A 25,612-nucleotide genomic window follows, 5' to 3' on the forward strand; every position below is an offset into this window, starting at 1 on the left:
TTCCCAGAAAATGCCTATTTGGGGATGGCTCTATTAGAAATTTTTTCTTTATATCAAGCTTAAATTGACCTTTTCAAAATGTCCGTCCAGAGCTCCTCATCCTTGGCTCTTTGGGGCCAAGCAGAACTCCTACTTCTTCTTTATGTTGTTTTTAGGTGACTGATTTTTTGTGACCCCATGAACCACAGCACATCTGAGCCTTCTATGCTCCATTATCTCCCAAAGTCTGTTCAAGTTCATGTTCATTGTTTCCATGATGGCAACTATCTATCTTATCCTTTGCTATCCCCCTTTCCTTTTGTCTTCAAACTTTCTCAAAATCAGGATCTTTTCAAATTTTTCTCATTAAGTGTTCAAGGTATTTAAACTTCAGTTTCAGTATTAGACCTTCCAGTGCAAGCAAATTAATTTCTTTAAGTATTGAATGACTTGATCTACTTGCTTTCTAAGGAACTCTCGGTAGTTTTCTCCAGCACAGCAGTTCAAAAGTCTTGATCCTGCAATGCTTAACTTTTCTTAGAGTTCAACAATAACAGCCATACATTGTTTCTGGAAAAACTGTAGCTTTGACTCTGGACCTTTTTTGGCAAGGTGATATCTCTGCTTTTTAGTCTGCTGTACAGATTTACCATAACTTTCTTCCAACGAGCAAGAATCTTTTAATTTCATGACTACTGTCACTGTCTAAGTGACTTATTATCACTTATTATCACTAAGTGATAATCCATAGGCCAGATGCCAATGGTCCTCCAGTACCAGAAACTGCATTCTAGCCTTGACTTTGATCTCCAGTTAAGACTTTTGCTCTACCTTGCACTGAAGTGTTTTCCCTCTAAAGCAATGATCTTTTAAGGTGACATCTGAGTATAATCATTTCCAATTTATACCTTCAATACATCTTCATATTGTAACAATTATAGTGATTTTTTATAAGTGCATCTTGCCATAACTTTATTGAAATATCTAGCACTTTTTTCTTTTTTTCCCTTGAATGTTTTTCTAAATCTTATGTTTGCAAAGTAGACTGTAAATCTTCTGAAAACAGAAAGCATTCATTTGAGTGAAAATTTATATATTATTTTAGTTATTTTTTTAAATAAAACATTTTCTCCCTCTCTCACCTCCTACTTGAACTCATTGGGGAGGGAGAAAAGAAAGAAAAATAGAAAGTCCTTGTAACAAATATCCATTGTCATGCAAAACAAAGTCCCACATTGACCTCATCCAAAAATGTATCTCTCCTTTCACTTCTTGAGTCTTATCACCTCTCAGTTAGGAGAGAAGATAACAGCTTGCTTCAGAAATGTGCCCATTATTTATGCCTGAGTCTTGGCACTAACTTGAATTTCTGGCCCATCATTAATAACAAATATCTAAAGAAACTCTTAAATAAACTCAAATCCATTTTTGTTAAGACCATCCTAGGTTTCAAATGGAGGGAGGGCTCAACAATGAGCCAAACAAGCTACTCCTATAAATCGAAAACAATAACGAGGCCTGGCATTAATGCATATCCTAGGTAATTTTTAAGTTCTAACCAGAACTGTGAGGGTCTTTCCCTCTCAGACTGATTATTTTATGAAAGCAAACTAGGTCTTAATTTTTACCTAGCTTTGAATCACTGAATGGGTCTTGCCTCAGACAAATGGAGACCTAGAAAAGACCTTAGCTTAAAAAAACCCAAGGTCTCCCACTGCATCCAGGGCTATCTCCCCTCATTCTCCAGTCATCCAGCTTATCTATATCTTGCTGCTAGATTGTGATGCCTCAGGAGGAAAGATCAAGGCAGATGGCTTGGCACAGCCCTGCCTCACTTGAAACCAATCCTCTTGCAAATCAAGACAGCACCCTCTTGATGCCCTTGGTCCTCTTCAGGATTGAAGAACAAACAAGAATAATGATGTATATTTTATACATATATTTATACATATGCTTATGGGTGTATGTACATACATATTCACACATGCATACACACATATATATGTGTGTATGAATATATTTACATATGTCATTTGTGTGTGTGTATGTGTATGTCTGTGTGTTTCAATATCCTTCGTATAAGGGAATCCAATAAGGACATTCCCTGTACTAGTAGAGATCAGCACCTCTCTGGAACTTAGATCCTTAGATACATGAAGGAGACTCCAAAAGGTTCAGTGATTTGACCAAGGTCTCTCAGGCAGTGAGTGTGAGAAGATGTTATTGTCTTGTTCTAATGTTCTTGACTCCACTGCTGGTATCCACTGCCATATCACCTATTCACAATTACATAATACATTTCTTAAGCATTATTTATAATTGAGGAGAGGATTCTGGGAAGATGGTAGAGTAGGCCAGAAAATTCCAAGCTCTCAACATTTTCTCCCACAAAAGAGTTAAAAATAGCACCCTAGAGCGAATAAAGTGTGGGTGGAGATAAATAAGAATAGAGGCACAACCAGGGGCTTCTGGGGACAATTTGAGAAGATTGGAAGAAAAATCCCAGGACCAGATTTGTTCCCTGTGAAGAGCAAACACCTCCAGGCTAGGTTCTGTTTTAACAACAAGCAGTAAGTCTGGGATTAGTAGGTTTGAGAGGTTGCCTCAGCCCTAGCCACAGGAACTTTTACCCCAAGGGATAGTGAGGGAAGCTGGGTTTTTGAGCCAGGGAAGTTGGAGGGAACCTCTACTAACAAGGAACTGCAGACCCAGCTGTGCTGGAGTGAGCAGAGGTGTGAGAAGGAACCAGAACATGCCGGTGAGTGCAGAAGCAGTGGGGCAGAAAGACCCTGGCTGTGCGCATCTACATGAGGTTGGAGGTTTGGCTTTGGTTCCAGGCAGGAGGGGAGAACTGAAGATCTGGGGTAAAGGCACCATTTTCCATACCCCAGGATGGGAGGTGACTACCCAAATTAACCCATCACACACACACAAAAAAAAGAAATGCACAGGCAAAGGAGAAAGAATCCAATCATAGAAAGCCATTAAGGGAAGAGAGATGACTAGGGATCTTCAGAGGAGGATACTGAAGTAAAGAAATCCCCCAAAAGTATTTTCAAATGGTCACTTGCCCCAAAAAAATTCCTAGAAGATGTTAAAAAGAGTTTAAAAATCAAATGATAGAGCTGGAGGAAAAAACTAAATAACTAAAAAAAAAAAAAAAAAAGAATAATCCAAGAAAACCAAGAAGAGTATGAAAGGAAAGCCAACCAATTAGAAAAGGGGATCCAAAATCTTAAGGAAGAAAATGATACCCTGAATATTAGAACTGGACGAGGTGAAGCCTTGATCAAGATCAAGAAATAATTAAATAATTAAGCAAAATATAATTTGGAGAATAGATCAAGAAGAGAAAGCAAAAATAACTGAACTACTTAAGGGTATGAACAAAAATACAATCTTGTTGCAATACTACAAGAAATAGTTAAAGAAAATTGTCCTGAAGTATTAGAACAAAGAGGGAAAGCAGAAATAGAAAAAAAAGTCATCAGTCACCACTTAAAAAAGATCCTAAGAGGAAAATTCATAGGAAAAATCATAGTCAAATTCTGAAACCCCAAGCTCAAAGATTAAATACTAAAAGCTTCAAGATTAAACAATTCAATTATAATGGTGCCACAAGTAGAATCACACAAGACCTAGCAGTAGAGACATCAAAGGGCTGCAGGTCTTAGAACATAATACATTGAAGAGCAAAAGAACTGGCGCTCCAGCCAAAAATATTATCCCCTGCAAAGTTAAGTATTATCCCTTTTTGTTTTTATTTTTTAATTGAATTATTTGTTTTCAGTGTTCAAAAATCACTTCCATTTTTTTCCACTTCCTCCCCCTCATTCCCCACTCTCTCTCCACCTCTCTGAGATGTGTACAATCTTATATAGGTTCTATACATACATTCCTATTAAATGCATGTTGCATAGAGGAATTAAAATGAATGGGAGAAACCATAAAACAAACAAAACATAATACAAAAGAAAATGGTCTGTTTCTATCTGAGATCCAATTCATAGTTTTTTCTCTGGATGTGGAAGGCATTTTGCCTCAAGAGTCCACTGGAAATTTTTTGAGTCCATGTATTTCAGTGAAGTACTAAGTCTACCAGAAAAATTCCTCACATACTATGATTGTCGCTGCGTACAAAATTCTCCTGGTTCTGCTCCTTTCACTAAGCATCAGTTCATGTAAGTCTTTCCAGGCTTCTCTGAAGTCTTTCTGTTCATCATTTCACATAGTATTCCATTACATTCATATACCACAATTTGTTCAGTCATTCCTCAATTGATGGGCATCCCCTTAATTTCCAGTTTTTGGCCACCACAAAGAGAGCTGGTATAAATATTTTTGTACATGTGGGACCCTTTCCTATTTCTATGATCTCTTTGGGATAGAGTCCCAGAAGTGATATTGCTGGGTCAAAGAGTATGCACATCTTTGTAGCCCTTTGGTCATAGTTCCAAATTGCTCTCCAGAATGGTTGGATCCCCTCACAGCTCCACCAACAATGAATGAGTGTTCCAACTCTCTCACATCTTCTCCAACAATTATCATCTTCCTGTTTTGTCATGTTAGTCAGTGTAATGTGGTATCTCAGAATTGTTTTGATTTGCATCTCTCTAATCAATAGTGATTTAGAGCATTTTTTCTACGATTAGAGATAGCTTTAGTTTCTTCCTCTGAAAATTCCCTGTTCATATCCTTTGGCAATTTATCAACTGGGGAATGACTTGTATTCTTGTACATTTGACTCAGTTCTTTATATATTTTAGAAATGAGGCCTTTATCACAGACACTAGTTGCAAAAATTGTCTCCCACTTCTCTACTTCCTCCTTAGCTGCACTGGGTTTGTTTGTGTAAAAACTTTTCAATTTAATGTAATCAAAATTATCCATTTTGCACTTCATAATACTCTCTATGTCTTGCTGAGTCATAAATTTCTCCATTCTCCATAAATCTGACATACACAGTATTCCTTGCTCCCCTAATTTGTTTACAGTATCAATCTTTATACCTAGATCATGTATTCATTCGGACTTTATTCCTGTGTATTGTGTCAGGCATTGGTCTGTGCCCAGTTTCTGCCACACTGTTATCCAGTTTTCCCAACAATTTTTATTAAACAACAAGTTTTTATCCCAGAAGCTGGGGTAGTATTATCCTGAATGAAAAAAAAGTAGATATTTGAAAAACTCTCAGACTTTCAAGACTTTGTTAAAAAAAATCCTGAACTTAATAGAAAATTTGACATACAAGAACCAAGAGAAATATAAGGTACATATCAAAGACTGATCATAAGGCATTCGTAAGAACAGACTGTTTACTTCTTTATATATGTAAAAGGTATGACTAAGACTCTTATTGATAATCAGGTAACACATAAGAAAGATTGGGTAAAACTGAGCACGATACGAATTTTAAAAGTAAAATAATTTAGGAACAGCTAAAAAGGTTAAATATTTTATACAATGAGGTGCAAGAGGAAGAATGAATACAGAGGAATTAGATAGGGGAGGAGGGCTGGTTGTTGTAGTAACCTACTTTCATCTGAAAAGGGTTTAAGAGAGAACAATTCATATACATATACAAACTTTATGGTCATCTTCTGGGGGGATGGGAAGGGGAAAGAAAACAAAGTAAAAAAGTGCACAGCAGAAAACAAAAGAAAACTCGCAAGGAAGCAAAGAAAAAATGGACAATTATCAACAAAATGTATAGTATTTATCATACAGGGTTTTTTGGAATTAAAATTTAGTTTCACATATTTTGGATTCTTTTATGTGCTGCTGTGCACATGACATTCTTTTTTCTCTTTCATACTTTGTATTTTGGTTCCAATATTTAAGTTCATGATACGCTTTTGTTTCTTTTCTCTGTTGTGTATTTGTGTTTTGGCCCTTGAGTCTAAAATAAAATTAAAAATATATATATATATACAATTATATTTTAAGATCTAGAGAGTCCCTCTCCTTTTGTCCCCACTTCAAATGCATTATTTAGTGTAAATATATAATTATTTCCATTTATTTCCATTTTACCGATGTAGTAAATGAGAATCAGAGACTTTGAATGATTTCCCCAAGGACACAAAGAATGAAATTATAAGCTGGAACTCCAGCACAGGCCTGCTGATCCCAGCCCAACACACTGCCCTCTTTTTTTGCTGTTCCTTCTAATCCCAATGCTTTTAAATCATATATTTTTTTTGAATTTTTCACACACATACTCAAATTCTACATACATATAGCATGTATGTATACATGTGTGTATCATAGTATATGTATATATAGAGTGTGTGTGTTAGGTACATATATTATATGCATATGTGTATGTATGTTCACATATATACATATAGTACATGTAATCTAATATATACATATATATACTTTATATATACCCTATGCTATATGTAGTTATAGCTATGGAGTGTATATATGTAAATATTGTTTATACATTATGTGCATATGTATGTACATACATGCACACATATTATTTCCACACACAGAGTATTTCAATATAGTTGGTTTATGTCTTTAAAATGTTAATCACAGAAGGGGCCTTGGGGCTCTACTAGATTGCTATGAGACTAAAAGCATTAAAAAAACCCCTCTCTGACTAGATGATGCCATGGTCTAACACTTCCAAAACATTTAAAATGAGCCACAGTATTCTGTGATGATGTACATTAGGTAGCATTTATTCACTGGACCATGCTGTTCTCCCTGTGCAGCATTTGCAAGCCCTTGCTTATTTTTCTCTGAGAGAAGAAACTCCTTCTAGCAATGAGCTGGGAATTTTCTTTGCACCTTCCACCTTCAAACTTAACTTGAAGGGGCTTCCCCAGAGCCCCATGAGCAACAGTGTCATTCTCTGGCTCTTGAACCTTACTGGCCCTCAGGTCACCCTCGCAGATGATGAAACTGAGGCTCTCAGGGGTTGATGGACTAGTTCCAAGTAATATAGTTATCCTTTGGAAGAGCTATTAAGCCAACCCAATGTGCTTGACTTCCAAGTTTATAGTCCTTTAACTCTCCAATGATGATCTCTCCAAACATCCTCTTCCCTTTCACCTGAGACATCTTGAGTTTAAATATTCAACATTGGAGTCAACAAGGATGCAGTCAAAATGGAAAGGGCAAGAGTTATTTGGGAGTCTAGTACTGCATGACTAGTTAAAGACCCTGAGGGGACGACATAAATTTTAAAGGAAGAGAAAATACCCTAGAGGGAGAATTAACTAAAATATGATGGGTTAGGAGGGCAGCACTGGAACTTTGGACAGAGTTCAACTATTTCCCATTTTTTCCCCTCTTTTTCTTTTTTGCCAATGTTCACTGATATTCAGTTGTTTCACTTATGTCAGATCTGACTCTTCACGACCCCATTTGGTGTTCTCTTGGCCAATATAAAGGAGTGGTTTGCCACTTACTTCTCCAGCTACTCTTACAGATGAAGAAACTGAGGCAAACATGACTTGTCTAAGGTTACATAGCTAGTACATATCTGAAGACAGATTTGAACTCAAGAAGATCATTTTTCCTGATTCCAGACCCAGAACTCTATCCACCGTGCCACCTAGTTGCCCTTGTCTGGACCTGTACTAAACAATAGAGCCCCAAAACTCAGGTGAAATCTGGAACTTTGGGTTTCTTTTGTTTGTTTCGTTTGCAGAAACTTCCCGTGTGCCATTTCTCCCTAATCTTTGTAATTGGATCTAGCAAAAGGCAAACAAAATGGGCACATGGATCCAAATAATGACAATTAATTGAATAAACATAAAGAACACATTTTAGCTTTTGAGGAGATGAACTGTGAAATAGTTGTTTGTATATTGCTGTCATTCCAAGTTACAACTCAACACATTTCTCCTCATGGAAGTAATGCATGGTTAAATTCTAAAATATTGCTGTGGACCTACCTATTAAATAGCCTGTACAGACTTCATCTGAGGGGAAGACAGGAGAGGGACATCTCACAGTTTTGATGAAGTGAAACATCTACAAGAGTCAACAGTGCAATGAAGCAGCCAAAAACCCAAATGTTTGCCTGTACCTAGTAGTTTACATATTGTCTTTCCTCCATTAGCCTGTGAGTTCCAGGAGAGAAGTCACATTTTCTTTTTTTTTAGCTTTCTTTATATCTTCAGGACTTAGCACAATGTCTGGCATGTGATAGTCAGTTTATAAAGGTTTATTGACTTATCTTGATTTAGGCTTCATTAAGAAAAGCATAGTTGATTTCTCCCAGATATTCTTAAGTATAATTCCCATACTCTACCCGAGGATGGAAAATATCACCTCACTGTTCAGTTTCCCATCTTGCACGATCCTTAGAATAGGGGACTTTTATTTATTTCTAGATTTTCTTTAATTTAAATTAATTTATCTATTCTTTGTTTTAAGCATTCATTTGCACAAGAATTTGAGTTTCAGATTTTTCCCCACCTCTCCCCTCATCTTCCACCCCAACATTGCATACATTCTGATTAACTATTCCGTTAATCTGCCCTTTTACCCTTCCCCCCTTATTGTTTTCCCCCTTTACTTTTATGTAGGGCAAGATAGATTTCTATACTCCATTAGCTATATATCATATTTCCCAGTTGCATGCAAAAACAATTCTTAACATTTGTTTTTAAAACTTTGAGTTCCAAATTCTCTTCCTTTTTCCCTCCCCACCCACCTTCATTGAGAAGACAAGCAATTCAATATAGATTATATCTCTGTAGTTATGCAAAACACTTCCATAATAGTCATGTTGTGAAAGACTAACTATATCTCCCTCCATCCTATCCCACTCCCACTAATTCTGTTTTCAGCTTTGACCCTGTCTCTTTTCTAAAGTGTACTTCTGACTACACCCTTCCCCAATCTGCCTTGCCTTCTATAATCTCCACTCCTTTATCCCCTTCCCCCTTACTTTCCTGTAGTATAAGATACCTAATTGAGTGTGTATGTTATTCCCTTCTTAAGCCAAATCCAATGAAAGGAAGGTTCACTCATTCCCTCTCACCTCCCTGCTCTTCCCCTCCATTGTGAAACCTTTTTCTTGCCTCTTTTATGTGAGATAATCTACCCCATTCTATCCCTCCCTTTCTCCTTCTTCCTATACATCCCTCTCTCATCCCTTAATTTTATTATTTAGAGATCATTCCTTTATATTCAACTTACCCTCAGCCATCTATCTGTCAATCTATCTATCTACCTGTATTTCCTCCAACTACCCTAATACTAAGCAAGGTCTCTTGAGTTACAAATGTCATCTTTCCACGTAGGAATGTAAACAGTTCACCTTTAATAAGTCCATTATTCTTTTTTTTTTTTCCCTTTTCATGCTTCTCTTGATTCTTGCATATGAAAATCATATTTTCTATTCAGCTCTGATCTTTTCATCAAGAATGCTTGAAAGTCCTCTATTTCATTAAAATTGCATTTTTTGCCCTGGAGTACAACACTCACTTTGCTGGGTAGGTGATTCTTAGTTTTAATCCAACCTCTTCTGACATCTGAAATATCATATTCAAAACCCTTTGATCCCTTAATGTACAAGCTGCAAGATCTTGTGTTATCCTGATTGCATTTCCACAATACTTAAATTGTTTCTTTCTGGCTGCTTGCAATATTTTCTCCTTGAACCAGGAACTCTAGATTTTGGCTACAATATTTCTAGGAGTTTTCCTTTTGAGATCTCTTTCAGGAGGTGATCGATGGATTCTTTCCATTTCTATTTATCCTCTGATTCTAGAATATCAGAGCAGTTTTCCTTGATAATTTCTTGAAAGATTATGTCTAGACTGGTTTTTTTGATCATGGCTTTCAGGCAGTCCAATAAATTTTAAATTGTCTCTCCTGGATCTATTTTCCAGGTCAGTGTTTCTGTTTTGTTTTGTTTTTCCAATGAGATATTTCACATTGTTTTCTACTTTTTTTCATTCTTTTAGTTCTGTTTTATAATTTCTTGATTTCTCATGGAGCCAATAGTTCCCATTTGCTCCATTCTAATTTTTAAGGATTTTTTTCTTTAGTGAGATTTTGGGCCTCCTTTTCTATTTGACCAATCCTGCCTTTAAAGGCATTCTACTCCTCAATGGTCTTTTGGACCTCTTTTGGCATTTGGGTTAGTCTATTTTTTAAAGACTTATTTTCTTTAGTATTTTGGGGGGAGGGGTCACCTTTAGCAAGCTGTTGACTTGTTTTTCATGGTTTTCTTGAATCACTCTTATTTCTCTTCCCCATTTTTCCTCTAGTTCTCTTATATGATTTCCAAAATCCTTTTTGAGCTCTTCCATGGCTTATGAATAATACATATTTTTCTTGGAGGCTTTTGATGTGGAGATTTTGACTTTGTTGTCTTCTGATTGCATATTTTAATCTTCTTTGTCACCAAAGTCAGATTCTATAGTCTGACGTTTTTTCCCTCTGCTCATCTTCCCAGCCAAATACTAACCTTTTTCTTTGTCAAGGTAGGACTCTGCTTCCACTGGAGTTGGGGGTTGGTGTACTGTCCTAGGCTTCAGGGGTTCTCTGTCTGCTGCTCTATCCCCCACTGTCTGTGGTCCCAGAGCCCCCTAAAACTGACTGCACCCCTCCCCCATGTGGTCCAGCAGTGTTTTGCCACTGACCTTCTGTGCTGTCTTTTGCATTTGTGACAGAGAAGACTGGAAACTGTCACATCTGCCAGTGAGTTAGTCCCCTAAGACCTGCTCTGGCCAGTTCTGTGCTGACATGGGCCATGCCAGACTGTGCTCCTCTCTGCTCCCAGTATGGTGTGACAGATGCTTCCTGTTGACCTTCCAGGCTGTCCTGTGCTGGAGATTTGCCTCACTCAGTCACTTTGTGGATTTTGCAGCTCTAGAATTTGGTTACAGTCATTTTTTTTTTTTTTGTAGGTATTTGCAGGGGTTGGGGGAAGAGCTCAAGTGGGTATGTGCTTTTACTCCACCATCTTGGCTCCTGCAAAGGGGAATTTAAAATGCTTTTGTGTCTTAAATTGCCTCTGGCAGCCTGGTGAAGCCTATAGGTCTCCTTTTTTAGGATTAAAAAATACTTGAAGGAAATGCTAAACTTCAATTAGAGTTTAGTGAAAATAGAGATTTAAGTCCAAAGATCCCTTGTAGTCTATCCACAAACCCCAGGTTAAAGACCCCTATTCCATATCATCAGATGGAGAATGAAAGTATGTGTAAGTAAGCCAACAGAAGTAGTGGCGACAGGAACCAATCCAGGCCACTATAGGAAGAACGGCAATTACCAAAAAGAATTGAGTCCCTCAAACGTAAGGGTCAGTTCCTTTCATTCTGACTCCAAGTCAGCAACTATCTTTTTGGAAAGACTTAAAACAGAATTGTTTCTTGGGGGGGTGGGGGGGAGATAAAAACAAACTGCCGATGTACAAATTATATCTATATACCTATATCTATATACATATATATACATATATGTATATGTATATAATGATACTAGGCCATATCTTTTTGCTTGTTTGTCCCCAGTCTTCTTAGAATGGAAGTCTAGGCTTTACATGAATATTTTCAGGATTTCCCATTGTAAGATTTTCTCTATAAATAGGAATCAGACTCCAGTTGGGACTCCCCTTGTACCTAATGTTGCTTGTTTGAAACAGGTTTGTTGTTTCCTCTGTGGAAGCACAGACAAGCTCCCACTCCTGTATTCAGAATGGCTTCTCATTTGCAGTTCTCTGTTTTCTAATTGTATGGCTGCTTAATAATAGCTGTGCCCTTCTCCCATTGGGAGCCAGCTGACTGTAATTATAGGCATTCAAGCTGAATTTCCCAAGTCCAATGTAAGCCTTTGAAGTGAAACCTGATTTTATGATGTGGGTTAAAATGCAGTCTCTTGAGATACCCTGTGGACAAAGGCAAGATCCAATGCAATATCTTAAATTCAAGAACCATTTATTGTATATCTGCTATTTACAAGGCCAGATAGGTCAATCTGAGCCAACTCCTTCCAATCCAATATTAGTTATGATAGGGAGCAGCCCAATGGAATTGGAGCTATTGGCAGGTGACCCCTACTCCTTCCCATAGTAGGTCATTTCACTCTTGGATTGCTGTTGTGGTGATCAAAATTGCTCATGTTTTTGCTTTTCCTCTGATCATTTTTTACCATTCTGTCTCCTAATAGAGATAGAAATGCCTGGGAGAATAAGGCAGAGAGGTAAAGATGGATATGGATTAAAAACACTGGAACAATTTTTAAAGATTTTAGTATTTTATAGTTTTAGCTCTTATACTGTGGATGGCTCAGTGAAATGGATTTTGGTTAAAAGGGGGAAGGAGGATGAGATAAAGGAGAACTAGGAGGCCCTGGACACCTTTCTTTCTTTCTTCCTTCCTTTCTCTCTTTTTTCTTTCTTCCTTCCTTTCTCTCTCTTTTTTCTTTCTTTCTCTCTTTCTTTCTTTCTTCCCTTCTTTTCTCTGTTATTCTTCCTTCCTTTCTACCTTTTTCTTTCTTTCTTTTTGCCTTTCTCTCTTTCATTTTTTCTTTCTTCCTTTCTTTTTCTTTCTTTCTTCCTTCCTTCCTTTCTCTCTTCCTTTCTTTATTTTTTCTAAGGTTGAGTCTCCCATGCTACTCTAGAAACTAAATGTTTTCTTCACATTTTACCTCTGAACAATCTATTACCCAATCCCTCTTAGTTTCTAATGTGAATTTCTTTCAAAATATCTAAAACATCTTTTTCTTCTGATTTTCATATGAAAATGATTCCATTTAATAGGAATAGGTGTAAAATCTTACAATTGACTTTTAAAATCAACTTCAAAAGTAGAGAAAAGGAGAATAGTTTTAAGTCACAGTTTGAAAGGAGTTTTAGGAATTTTTGTGGACAACCTCAATGTAAGTCAACATTGTAACTTGGAAACCAGGAAACCACATGTGATCCTGGGTTTTGTTGAAAGAGATCTAGATTTCATCAGGAAGACGAAGCTGGAAGTGCCACTGTATTCTTCTGTGGTCAGCCACTTCTGGAGTACTGTTTATTCCATAAGTCAGGAAGGACATTGGCAGGCTAGAGATCTTAAAGGGAAGGATAAAGTTAGCAGTAAAGGAGTTAAGATCAAACTGTATGAGAACTGATTGGAGGGAAAGGGGTTATTTATTCTGAAGAAGGAAAGTTTCATAGGTATCATAGTGGCATTTCTTAAATATCTGAAGGCCTGTCCCATCAAAGATGGGTTTTTCTTTTGTTCCAGAAGGCAGAACAGGGAGCAATGATTGGAGTTTGTAAAGAGGTTATTTTAGGCTTGATGAAGCTGAAAGACTTTCTAACCATTAGGGCAATTCCAAAATGAAATGGAGACTGTCATCCTGGATATCTTCAAGAAAAGAGTGGAAAGCCACTTAAGGATATAGTTCATGGAAATCTTGTTCAGGTAGAAAATATTTAGCCCAGTTCTTCTTTGGGGTTAATTAAGTAATAATTAATTTCTTTTCACAGGGAGATTAATTAACCTAGATCTTCAGCCAAGGCTGAAATTCTGTGGTTTGGTGACTTGGCCCCAGGTCCTGATCACTGGAACACTGTTCTCAAAATACCCATTCTGCTGTCTAGACAGCAGTCATAATCCAACTTTTAAGACAAGAACTATATTCAGGTTAAAGAAATTCTCTAACTATTTTTTGTCATTCTTCTATCTATCCTCTGGTATATGTATCCTTAGGGATGGATCATAGAAAAGGCCCTCCATGGAAACACACACACACACACACACACACACACACACACACACACACACACACACACAGAGCTGTAGAACCCTTCACTTTCATCTTGATTTCCTGAAATATGTCCACTTTCTACTTAACAGTGATTTTTCTGGAGCCTCATGAAATATTGGAGTTAATTCTCCCCTTCTTGATTTGTAGTGCTTTTTTCAGTTGAGCTATTTACTTATGAGGCTTAATTTAAATAAAATGTCACTAGAGTGAAGCATTTTCATTAAACATTAGAAATAGAAAAATAAGCATTTGTCCAATTAACATAATTTTTATAGAAAATCTTGGCAAGAAACAGACTTGATAAATCTATGTGGTTCACTTCTGGTTATAATATTTATTTAAAAATTGGTCATTTTTCTATATCAATTCATGATCTATTAAATCACATTTTAGCAATTTTTGAGCATCTACTATTCATTATTTCATTATTTGTTGGTTTGCTTCTATGTAAACAGTCTTAGATATTTAAAAGGAAGAGCAAGTAATAGATCATCTTTAAAAAAAAATTCAACAGTGTAATGGAAATTCTTGTGTTATTTCATAAATTTAGAAAAGAAATAAATTTCCCCAAAAACAAACAAACAAAAAAGTCTTACACAGATGCCTGCATCATGTAGAGATGAACTGACTTGCCGGGAGAAACACAGTCAATATTTGCCAGAGGCAAGACTTTAGCCTGGTTTTCCTGACTCTGAGGCCAGCTCTTTAGATAGAACTCTATGTGGTTCCTTGGTTCAAGTTAAAAGCCCCTTTCTATTAGGCAGCTAAGTTACATAGTGGATAAATCAGTGGGTAAAGAGTCAAGAATAACTGATTTCCAATCCAGCTTCAGACACTTAGTAGTTGTATAACCCTGGGAAAGTCGTGCCTTGAGTTGCAGAGATACTAACCATCAACTAAAACTTGGTGAGAGCCTACCTGAAAGGACTGATGATACATCACAAACTTTAATACTCTATAGTTTAAAAAAAGAAATTATTTTGAAATAAATGTAATTCATGTTGACACAAGAAGAATTTATTCTATAGTGTGCTGTAAGGTATCATATTGCATTACACTATTGTACTTTGCTTAATCTATGTACCAGGTATTGGGAGCATGAAAACCAAATTAAACAGTCTCTTCCCTCAAAGAACTTACATTCTCTTGTGGGAGGGTAGTAGAAAATCTACAGAGATAAGTTTAAAACAGCTTAAGAGGGGAAGAATTCTAATACCTGGGATGATTTGAAAAGGTGATCCTGCAATGAGCATTGAAGGAAACAAGGGATGATAAGAGTCAACTGTGAACCAAATGTGCATTCCAAGTATGGGAGAGAGCTTGTCAAAAGGCATAGCAAGAGTACATAGCATGAAAAATATCAGAAACAACTAGCAGGCCAGGCCAGATTGAGTCAAGAGTACCTGCAAAGGTATAATATGAAATGATCCTGGAAAGTTAGTTGGGAGAACAACATGAAATTCTGAACTTTGCTCACAGAAGAGATGCCCCTAGATTCTCCCAAATGAGGATGAATGGGAAGCTGTCCATATGACTCTGCCTGACCTCCCAAACCCCCAGGAGAACCAAGTGTCCTGAATTCCATTTGAGAGTCAGCTCTTGCTCTCTGCCTTAGGAAAGGAACAGTTGTTCTCTTCTATGAAAAGCCTTTACATTTTAATTACCAGACCTATTGAGGCTGCTGGGTCTCTCTCCCAGCATCCTCTGGGATGTGTTGCAGGACATTATCAAGGTCTACAAAACTAATTAGCCATTAGTCTTCATTCAGTAACTTACCCTGACTTAAGAAAATAAATCAACACTGCTGCTAGTAAGGTAATACTCTTCATAAGAAAAGAGTTTTTCTTTCACATTTGACAAGTCAAGTGTGAAGGCAGTGCCAGTAATTTAGAAAGACATTCTCATTTCTTAAAGAGACTAATCATACATCTTTGATGGGCTAGAGAGTGTGTTCAAAGAGTGCTAGACTTTACAGAATTTAATGTTTGTTTTCCTCTATCCCTGCTCTAGAATGGATGGTTAATAGGTGAATAAGTTATTGTATACTATTTTTAATATCTTTCAGTCTCTCCAAACATATACACATGTATTTTTTCTTTCTCTCTTCCTTTCTTGCATTATTCTGCCCTGCTTCCATTGATGACTCTATACTTTTGACTCCAGACTGGCAATATGAGGGTAAGATGACCACACACCCAAACCAACCTCCTCCACATGGCTTGTCTGTCTTTGTTGCATCCCTCCATGGAGTATCATTAGAATTCTCTCCACTCTATTTAATTAGATCCTTTATCACAATTAAATTCCAATTATGTTTGTTTCTGTTGTGAAGCTTTAATTACAATTTATCCCTGTTAATCACCCCTTTATGTTCTTTCTTTGGGTTAAATTACCATCCCATTATTTCTGTCCTGAAGGACTTCTGCTCAACACTGGTCCCTGCTGGTGTCTTGACAGCCAGATCTGAAAAGGCTTAGCTTATGTTGAGTGGCTCGTGTTCTGATGTGGGAAGGCATGGATCTGGGCCATGAGAGACTTTACGCTAAAATGTTCTTATCTGTTACACATTTTGTAAATGATATTCCTTTTATCAGCCACTGATATGAACTTAGGATCATTTTTTTTTTCTTGAACGATGAAGTTATAGGCATGTCTTTTTCTTTTAGATTGTAAGCTGGCCCGAGGAGGTCCACCTGCAACAATAGTGGCTATTGATGAAGAAAGTAAAAATGGTGAGTAATCTGGACATCTGTAAATATGGCTAAGGAAAGGTGCTTTCTCAAAGGTCATTGTGAGATAGGCTGCGAGCTAAGTTGTAGAGTTAAAGCTTTGGTTCAACTTAACGAACAACCTTATCCTCCTTTTTAATTTCTGCTGTAGTTTTAAGCTAGTTGCTGTTTTCAAATGCTTTGATTAAAAGGCATTCTAATAGGATTTCTCATTGAATGGGGGACGGAGTCTCTCTCCTCAGTTATGACTGAGAAGGTATTATTAGTAAGTAGTCTCTGAGTTTTTTTTCCAAGGTCTTAGGCATCCTGGTAATTCTGGAGTGGGATGCTTCCTTTGTCATTCTTCTCTGCCTAACTATCACTCCAAACACATATAATCTACTGAATCTAAATAGAAGGGATTCAGAAAAGCACATTTTATAGCTAAAAGCTAGACTGATGGACATTATTGATCAAAAACCTATTTTTTTTCCTTGTGGTAGTTGTTTTTGGGAGTTTATAGTGGTACTGTGACGAAGGATTCCCAGCACAATATAGCCACCAGTTTATTTGTTTTCTTTTAGGCTTTATTTAAAGATTTTGGGGGGAAGATTTGGATATTCGCATAAAGTCATGATTATTGTCCAGAACTCTGTTTGACTTAACTGTGCTTGGCTTAACTAATATCTCTGAGCCAGGGATTCCCAGAAGAGTGGATTTGGTTGGAGCCCAGGCCAACACAGGTGATGTCCATGGCTTCAGAATACTTATACCCTGTAGTCAAGCACTGGGCATCTTCCCATCCTTGAGTGAATACATGCAGACCAATAAAAGCTCTGATGGTTCCCAGGTTGGATATATTTCCACAAAAGTTTGGCAGATGAAATATGGTAATGAGAGATAGGGAAGGCCAAGAAACAGTCTAGAAAGAAGCTTGGAGCCGCAGAAATTTGGAGCCTCTAATCTTACATTTGGCATTGTGGCAACCTGCTAGAAAAATGAGTTCTGAACCAGGCTGGTAGATGAAAGAAGAGAAAACAGTGAAGATAAAAGATTATTTTTTGCCCATAAGAATATAAATTTCATAAATCTGGAATTTAAGAATAAATTAGTATTTTGATGTTTATCCACAAGGGCATTCATTTTGTAGTGCATTGTCTTTTTTTGTGTAAGCCCATTGCTTAGTATATAGTCAAACTATATATTTGATGCAGAGTAACCATTCAATAAATGCTCTTTGACTTGACTCACATGACATGAAGCTGTTAAAGATGTTTCTGGTGCTTTATCTGGGAAAGTCAATCATTAACAATCTACTCAAAATCCAAACCCACTTTAAGACCTGTCCTCTTTTATCTGCAAACCTTACCTTCAACAAGCATTTATTTACGTCATGTGTCCTTCTGATGGAGGAAAGTTGACATTTTGCTCATTCTCATGATTTTCCCATGAGTAATCTCAATTTCTATTTCCAGTAGCTGTAAGATTGGGAGTTGTCAGACTGTGTGTGCATCACAGTTTGCCTGAAAACAGTCATGGGCCTTCCAAAGAGCTTTCTTGATTTCCATTTTTTTTTTTTTGTTTCTCCTGAATATTTATCAGGAACAAAAGTGTTCATGGGGGGATGGAGATAGAAGCCATTTCTGTCATAATGTGCTTGTCCATTTTGAAATCTCAAGGGACTTTGTATGTTCTCTAATGACAGAGAAGGATTACATCAATTTGCTTCTAGGTAGTATTTGATAGGAGAATTAGTCTGTTATCTTGTTTGTTCTCAGACATAGGGAAACAATTCACCTCATAATATAAAGGCTGTTTCTTCCTATTGAGTTACAAATATATGTATGTATGCATATTGTGTATATGTACATATGCATATATCCATATACATATATGTATATATACACACACAGATATACATATGTATGTATATAGTAGTTACAGCTCTTTTCTCTCTTTCTCACATCTTCCAAAATCTACCAGATAATGAATACAATCAGGTTGCTATTTCCCTAACTATCAAATGAGTACTCTGTCCTAAGCAATGAATTGAATTGAAATAATACATTTTCTGTATTTTCTTTCTAATCATACATTGTACCCTTCAGAAATGAAAAATTTGGTCTTAGTTAAATAGGAATATAAAAGGAATTACCTGTTTTAGGGGGAAAATAAAACACTGTTTCCACTAGCACTCACTGTCTTTAGACAGTATGACAATACAGTTAAGTAGGTGGTGTGTGTATGTGCATGTGCATGCACACATGCATGCAGCAATTCATACTAGTCCAAAGATACAAATGCAATAATGTCAAACCTGACCCTTTTCATATTTCCCCTAAGTTCAGATGTCCCAGGACTCCATTTTCTTCTCTCTGGGGCTGCCTCTTCCAACCCTCATGGAACTGCTAAACGAGAGCCTCCAGGCTTTTTGAGGGAGGAAGTACACCACCCACTGAGGGATACTCTGCCCTTAAATGTTATCTTGCAAAAAGTTCTAGTGACTCCATTCTAATTACTGCTTTGCCCTCTCTCTCAGATATTTGAGCTTGTTAAAATAGCATTTGGTAGCTGATAGAACAAGGCTGCACTCACAGTTTATTCTAAGCTTGCTTGTTTTAACAAGTAATTATAACAGTGATGGCAACCCACTGTAATCCCTCTTTTCACTGATTAAAACTAATTTCTGCAAGCATCTTTACAAGGATCCTCCAGGGGCAAAGTAAGGTGGCAGAGAGTGATGGGACATGTGGCAGAAGTTCAGTGCCTGTGCTTCATCAGAAAGTGATGTGACACAAAACAGGAAATGCTCAAGGTCACTCTTGATGGAATTCACCAAATATGCCAACCATGGAGAGCACTGCCAAGCTGTGTCAATGTCACCCTGAGATGCCCTCAAGTGCTACCCAGTGCCAGGCGCAGTGCCCTCCATGTATCTCATGCTAACAATAAATTCTTTCTTTGAATTGAATGTATGTGAAGGACTGGCCACATTCCCTTTTATATTGTGTATAAAAACTGAGGTGTTAAAAGAAACCTCAGCTCTAACTGTTAGCCTATTATCAAATCCCTATTATCCTATAATCCTGTAGGAAACAATCCCTGAAGAGAGAGACCATGTTTCTGATGCCAGTCTCAGCTCCTGAATAAAGCTTTTAATTTTTTTCTTGCTAGTAATCTGACTTGATTTTTCCATCTTGTCCTAGATGTACATCTGTGGTAAAGTAAGAAGTAAAAGGTGATGTGGTGTTATAGCTGGAGAACCAGTAGGGGAGACAGGATGACTTGGATTCAAGTCCTAATACATTCTGTCTGTATGCTGGGACAAGTCACATAATTACTAAGTGCCCTTGCTAACCAAAACTGTGATTTGCTGAGCAAGTGCCAATCTAGGTTGATGTAGGGAGTCTCTCACTGGGAGTTATTTACATCAATAAAATCATTGCAGGCTCAAAGTCAGCTGGTCGACATGAGATGATTTTGTCTTTCCATAGTAGGATCACCATTTGGGGCTTCCATAGGATTGTATTTTATCAAAACTTATGGTAGAAAAATGGAAATGGTTTAGGATGAAAACAGTCCAGATTTAATTATATTTTGGCAGTATCTCCATCTCTAGGTATTAGAATAACTCCCTTGACTTATGACCTTGATGTTTCTGAATTCAAACCAATGGGTCTTTACCAAGATACTTATTTGTTTTTACCACTATAATGCTGTATAAAGAATTTGGAGATTTAACAAACAATGATGGAACTAGAGTGTTCTTTGTTTAAAACATATTAATATGCATATTATTGATGTTTTTCAGTCATTTAATTATGTCTAACTCTTTGTGACCCTGGATGGGTTTTTCTTTGCAAAGATACCAGAACAGTTTGCCATTTTCTTCTCCAGTTGATTAAGGGAAACAGAGGATAATTGACTTTCCCAGGTTCACACAGTTAGAGAGTGCCTAAGGCTGAATTTGAACTCAGGTCTTTCTGACTGCAGGCCCAGAACTCTATCCACCAAGGCACTTAGTTGTCATATATACATATACATACATGCATACAAGGATAGAGGGAGAGGTATATAGATGGTAGATAAAGGTCAATTGATAAAAGTGATAATGAAAGTTAACGTATCTTTCTTGGAGTTCAGGAATCATCAAAAAATACCAAATTATTAACTGCACATCAGAGGCCAGTCTTTCACTCAAACTCCTTGCTAGTTTCAAGTCCCTTCTCTCAGACATATTGGCTGTGCCACCCATAGCAAATCACTTAACTTCTCAGTGCTCCAGGGAACACTGGAAAACTCAGTTACTGAGTAGGAGTGGCCAATTTGCTCTGATGTGCTAGCAGAGGGGGCTGTTTAAGACTGATTGTGTGCCAAGAATATTGTTAAGTTTGAACAGCTGCAAATACAAAAAGTAAAGCAACCCCTCATCTCAAGAAATAGGGGAGTCAACATATAAAGGGGAGAAGTGGTCAGAGTGTTTGTTTGGTAGGTCATATGATGGGGAACAAAGGTATTCTACACCTCATCCTTCCCCCAGAAAAATGTGCAAAAACACTGCGTGCCACTTAGGATGATGTCAAAACCAACAATGATGATGACAATGGCAACAATTACAACAACAAACTAAAATGGTAGACCAATCCCTGCTTCCTCAGGTTATAGCCTAGGTAGTAGAAGAAAAAACACATACACCAAGAACTATGATATGTAATAGAATGAAAACATCAAGAGAAGGGACCAAGCATGATGTAGTTGAGAGTAAGAAAGAAGAAATGCAAATGTGTATATTGAGATTTAGAGGTGTTGGTGTGCTGTGCTCATAGGGAAGAGCATGAACTAAGATGCAAATTGAAAGCAAGGAGAATAATTGTAGAGAAGTGAACCATTCTGTTTGGGGGAGTCACATGGTAAATGGAGACAGAGAGCAATGCCCATAGAGGTGATAGATGAAGTTATGGGAAAATTTAAGATCACCAAAGAAAGTAGCAGAGAATACTAAGGGAAAAATGAAGTTAGAGGTCCCAAAAACAAAACAAAAAAACACATAAACAGGATGATAGAGTAGAGAACAAGTAATGCATTTAATCCAGAGAAGATAGAGGAAGGGAAGAATGTGTCCAGTGCTATCAGAGCTTTTAGTATGATTTCCAATGGGATTTATATGAATTTGTGGGTTTTCCAATTGGTTAGACATCTTCCCTAAAGTATGAATTTTCTAAAATATATTTTACTCCTTGATTTTTACAAGGAGTAGACATGTTTTTGTGATAGATGACCACTTTCAAGCAAAAAAAGCTTTTGGTTATAACTTGAATAGATCTTTTTTATAAGAATAAATGTGCAGTTAAGATGTGAAAATCTTTGTTCCTAAAAAGATAGACTTCAGTGATCTGGTACTAAGTACTGAATCCTGAATCATGAGCTATAAAGCAGGCAGAATTGGAGGTTAGACACACAAAATATATCAAAATATCTCTAATTTGAGTCTTTGGTGGCAAACTGAAATCACAAGATTTAAAGAAGTTATGAGAACATAGTACCTATGTTCCAAGTGCAATATTAAGCACCACTGTATATACAAAGAAAGATAAATAATAAGATGAATTAAATTGTACTATTTTCCCCCATTCTAGACTACTGAAAATGGATATCACCCAAAAAGCAATGGAGAAGCTCAAAGAGAATAAGACTGGATTACAACTCATTATAAACTGGGATTTACAAAAGAAAATACCACATGACAATTTGATATTTCTAAAAATAAAAAAAAGTATGAGATTGTCATTTGATGAAATAGAGCTTACTAAAAATTTATGAGTTTCTTTGCCAAAATTAGAATGTCAAGAGAAAGTATTAAAAAGCCCCAAATCCATTGATTGGACCCCCTGTATCAATATCATGATATCACATGGAAAAAAGTTGCACAGGTTGGCAAGCATTATCTGTAATGGGGATTATCTAGAAGCTTTTCTAATAAGATTGGGGTGAAGCAATAATGCCCATTATCATCACTGTTATTAAGTACTAGAAATGCTAACTATACCAATAAGAAGAAATTGAAGGAATTGACATAGGCAATGAGTAAACAAAACCATTACTCTTTGCAGATGATATCATGGTATACTTTGGAGAATGCTAGAGAACTGACTAAAACAACTAGTTGAAATAATTAGCAACTTGAGCAAAGTGGCAGGATATAATATAGACCCACATAAATCTTTAGCATTTCTATATATTGCCATCTAAGTCCAGCAGCAAGACATAGAAAGAAGAATTCCATTTAATGTAACTATAGATAATATAAAATACTTGGGAGTCCATCTGCCAAGACAAACCTAGGTATCATAACACAAATATATAACCCTTTTCACACAAAAAAAAGTAAGATCTAATTTGGAAAAATATTAATTGTTCATAGATAGGTTGAGTCAACATATCAAAAATGGCTAATCTACCATTCAGTGCCATAACAATTTACCAAATATCTTATGGAGCTAGGAAAAAAATAACAAAATTTCATTAGAATATGGAAGACCTAAAGGTCAAGAATATGAAATCAATGAAAAACAAAATGTGAAGGCAGATGGCTTAGCTGTACCAGATCTCAAACTGTATTACAAAGCAGTTATCATGAAAACAATCCAGTATTGGCTAAGAAATAGATGGTATATCAGTGGAATTGATCAGGTATACAATACACAGTGGTAAATAATCATAGTCATATAGTTCCTGATAAAATAAATGGTGGATCAATGGAATAGATTAGGTATACAATACACAGTGGTAAATAACCATAGTCATATAGTTTCTGACAAAAAAAAAAGATTCAAGTTTTGGGGACAAAAATATAATGTTTGAGAAAAAACTGCTGGGAAAATTGGAAAGCAGTTTGGCAGAAACTAGGCATAAACACCTCACACTATAATACCAAGATAAGGTCAAAATGTGTACATGATTTAGACATAAAGGGTATGCGATACTCAAAAAGCTTCAGGAGGCATAATTTCTGGATAATTTAATAATTTTATTAATAATGCCAACATTTAAATCAGAGAATAGTCATTTGACCCTCTCTCTCTTAGAACAAAGACAATCATGGCTGCAGGTTCATGAGTTATATGTTCTTTTGGAAGAGGGATGTTCAAAAGTTTGCCAATAAACTCTGATTGCTAAACAGTGACAGAATGAATATGACAATGAGGGACTGCACCTAAACCTTGATTATGTCATCCACTTCTAAGTGCTCCCCAACCCACCAAGCCTTGGGCGGTTTATTCAAAGAATTTATGCCTCATCCAAGGCTAAGCAGAACATCATAAATTCCTCATCTAGGTAGAGTCTAGACAGAGGGGAAGGTTAGCTCAACCTTCCAAGACTGAGGTCTTGAAATGAGAATTAAGAGAAAGGGGATTCTGAGTTTCTCTAAATCATGAGTTATTAGTAATCATATATCTCAACTGATACCATAAACAAAGTAGAGGAGCATAAAATAGTTTGCCTGTCAAATCAAAGGAAATGCACAGAATTTATGAGCAAAGAACAGATAGCATTGCAAAATATTAAGTGGTTAATTTTGATTACATTAGTTTTTTTACATTTTTACCTCTTTACACTAGAGTTTTTGTATAAGCAAAACCAAATTCAGCAAAATTAGAAGGAAATGAGAAAACTGGATAGTGCAGGGAGAAAACAAGTTTCTCTGATAAAAGTCTCATTTCTAAAAAAAATAGAACTGAGGCAAATTTAGAAAAATACAGGCCATTCCTCAATTGATAAATGGTCAAAGAATATGAACAGGTAGTTTCTAGATGAAAAAATAAAAGCTACCTATAGACACATAAAAAAAATACTTAAATCACTGTTGATTAGAGAATAAAAATTAAAATAATTCTGAAATACCACCTCATACCTACCAGATTGACTAATCTTACAGAAAAGGAAAATGATAAATGTTGGAGATGTTAGAAAATTAGAATGCAAATTGTTACAGTAAGCACCCCAACATTCACAGGGGGGCCTGCTATCACAAGTTCTTAGATCTATATTCATAAAAGGAAAGGCAACTTTTGAGGGGTTAACAATCACTTTAATCAAGCACATGTATCATTCCTTTAACCAAGCACATATATCATTCACCTAGTTCAGGGGAGTCACTACCCTGAACTTCAAAGAAAATACAGAGAAATCAAAAGTCAACAGACGTGGCTTCCGCTGCCTGACAATCACAAAGAGGTCCCACTGTCTAACCATAGTTACCAGAGAGGGAAGCATCAACATCTGGGTTTTCCAAACACTTCCAATCAGTAAGCCCCAAAGTAAAACCACACCCTCAGAGTATTTGTAGGCTTTTCAGAACCAGAGTGCAAAACCCTCTGACCCAATGCCACAATAGAAAAAAACAAAAGGGACTTGGGACCCTCCTACAAAACAACTCCCCTAATCAAGCTTTCCTCAATGGGCAGGGAAGATCTTCTTTAATCACATTATTCAATCAGAGGCACTTTTAGTAAAACAAAAACAGCAAAAGATCCTAATCTGATTGCCATCACACTAATACACTGTTGTTAGAGTTGTGAAGAGATCCAACCATTCTGTAAAGCAATTTACGACTGTGACCCAAAAGCTATAAAACTGTGAATACCCTTTGACCCAGGAATACCAATGCTACGTCAGTATCTCAAAGAGATTTTAACAGGAAAATGACTTATATGTATAAACATTTTTACACCAGCTGTTTGTGTGTGTGTGTTGGCAAAAATTGTAAATTGGCAGGATTCTCATCAATTGGGGAAAAGCTGAACAAGTATGTGGTGGTGATGTAATACCATTGTGCTATTGGAAATGATGAACGGGATGCTTCAGAAAAAAATAAAAATAATAAAACAAAACAAAAAACCAACCTGAAAAGACAGATGAACTGATGCAAAATGAAGTGAGCATAAGCAGGAGAATATTGTACAGAGTAATAGCCATATTAAGTGATTAATAATTGTGAATGACAAGTATTCTCAATGAAACAATGATCTAAGACAGTTCTGCAGAACATGTAAAAAAAATGTTATCCCTTTCCAGAGAAAGAAGTGTTAGACTCTGGATGCAAAATGAAGCATACTTTTGTAAATTTTCTTTTTGATTTTTTTTTTTTTGGTATTTGTTTTGTTTCACAACATGACTATTATGGAAATACA

At 36.6% G+C, this 25,612-nt stretch overlaps 1 protein-coding gene across 2 annotated transcripts in view; it reads left to right on the top strand.

The window, feature by feature from the left end:
- Positions 1-25,612, top strand: part of PCDH15 (protocadherin related 15) — a 2,324,555-nt gene that overhangs the window by 1,435,574 nt on the left and 863,369 nt on the right. For both annotated transcript variants that reach the window (XM_072628920.1, XM_072628919.1), the window contains one exon: positions 16,380-16,445. In XM_072628920.1, the coding sequence (XP_072485021.1) occupies positions 16,380-16,445 (66 nt within the window). The remainder of the gene's footprint in view (positions 1-16,379; positions 16,446-25,612) is intronic.

This window comes from Notamacropus eugenii, chromosome 1 (assembly GCF_028372415.1).
Source record: "Notamacropus eugenii isolate mMacEug1 chromosome 1, mMacEug1.pri_v2, whole genome shotgun sequence".
NCBI lineage: Eukaryota > Metazoa > Chordata > Mammalia > Diprotodontia > Macropodidae > Notamacropus > Notamacropus eugenii.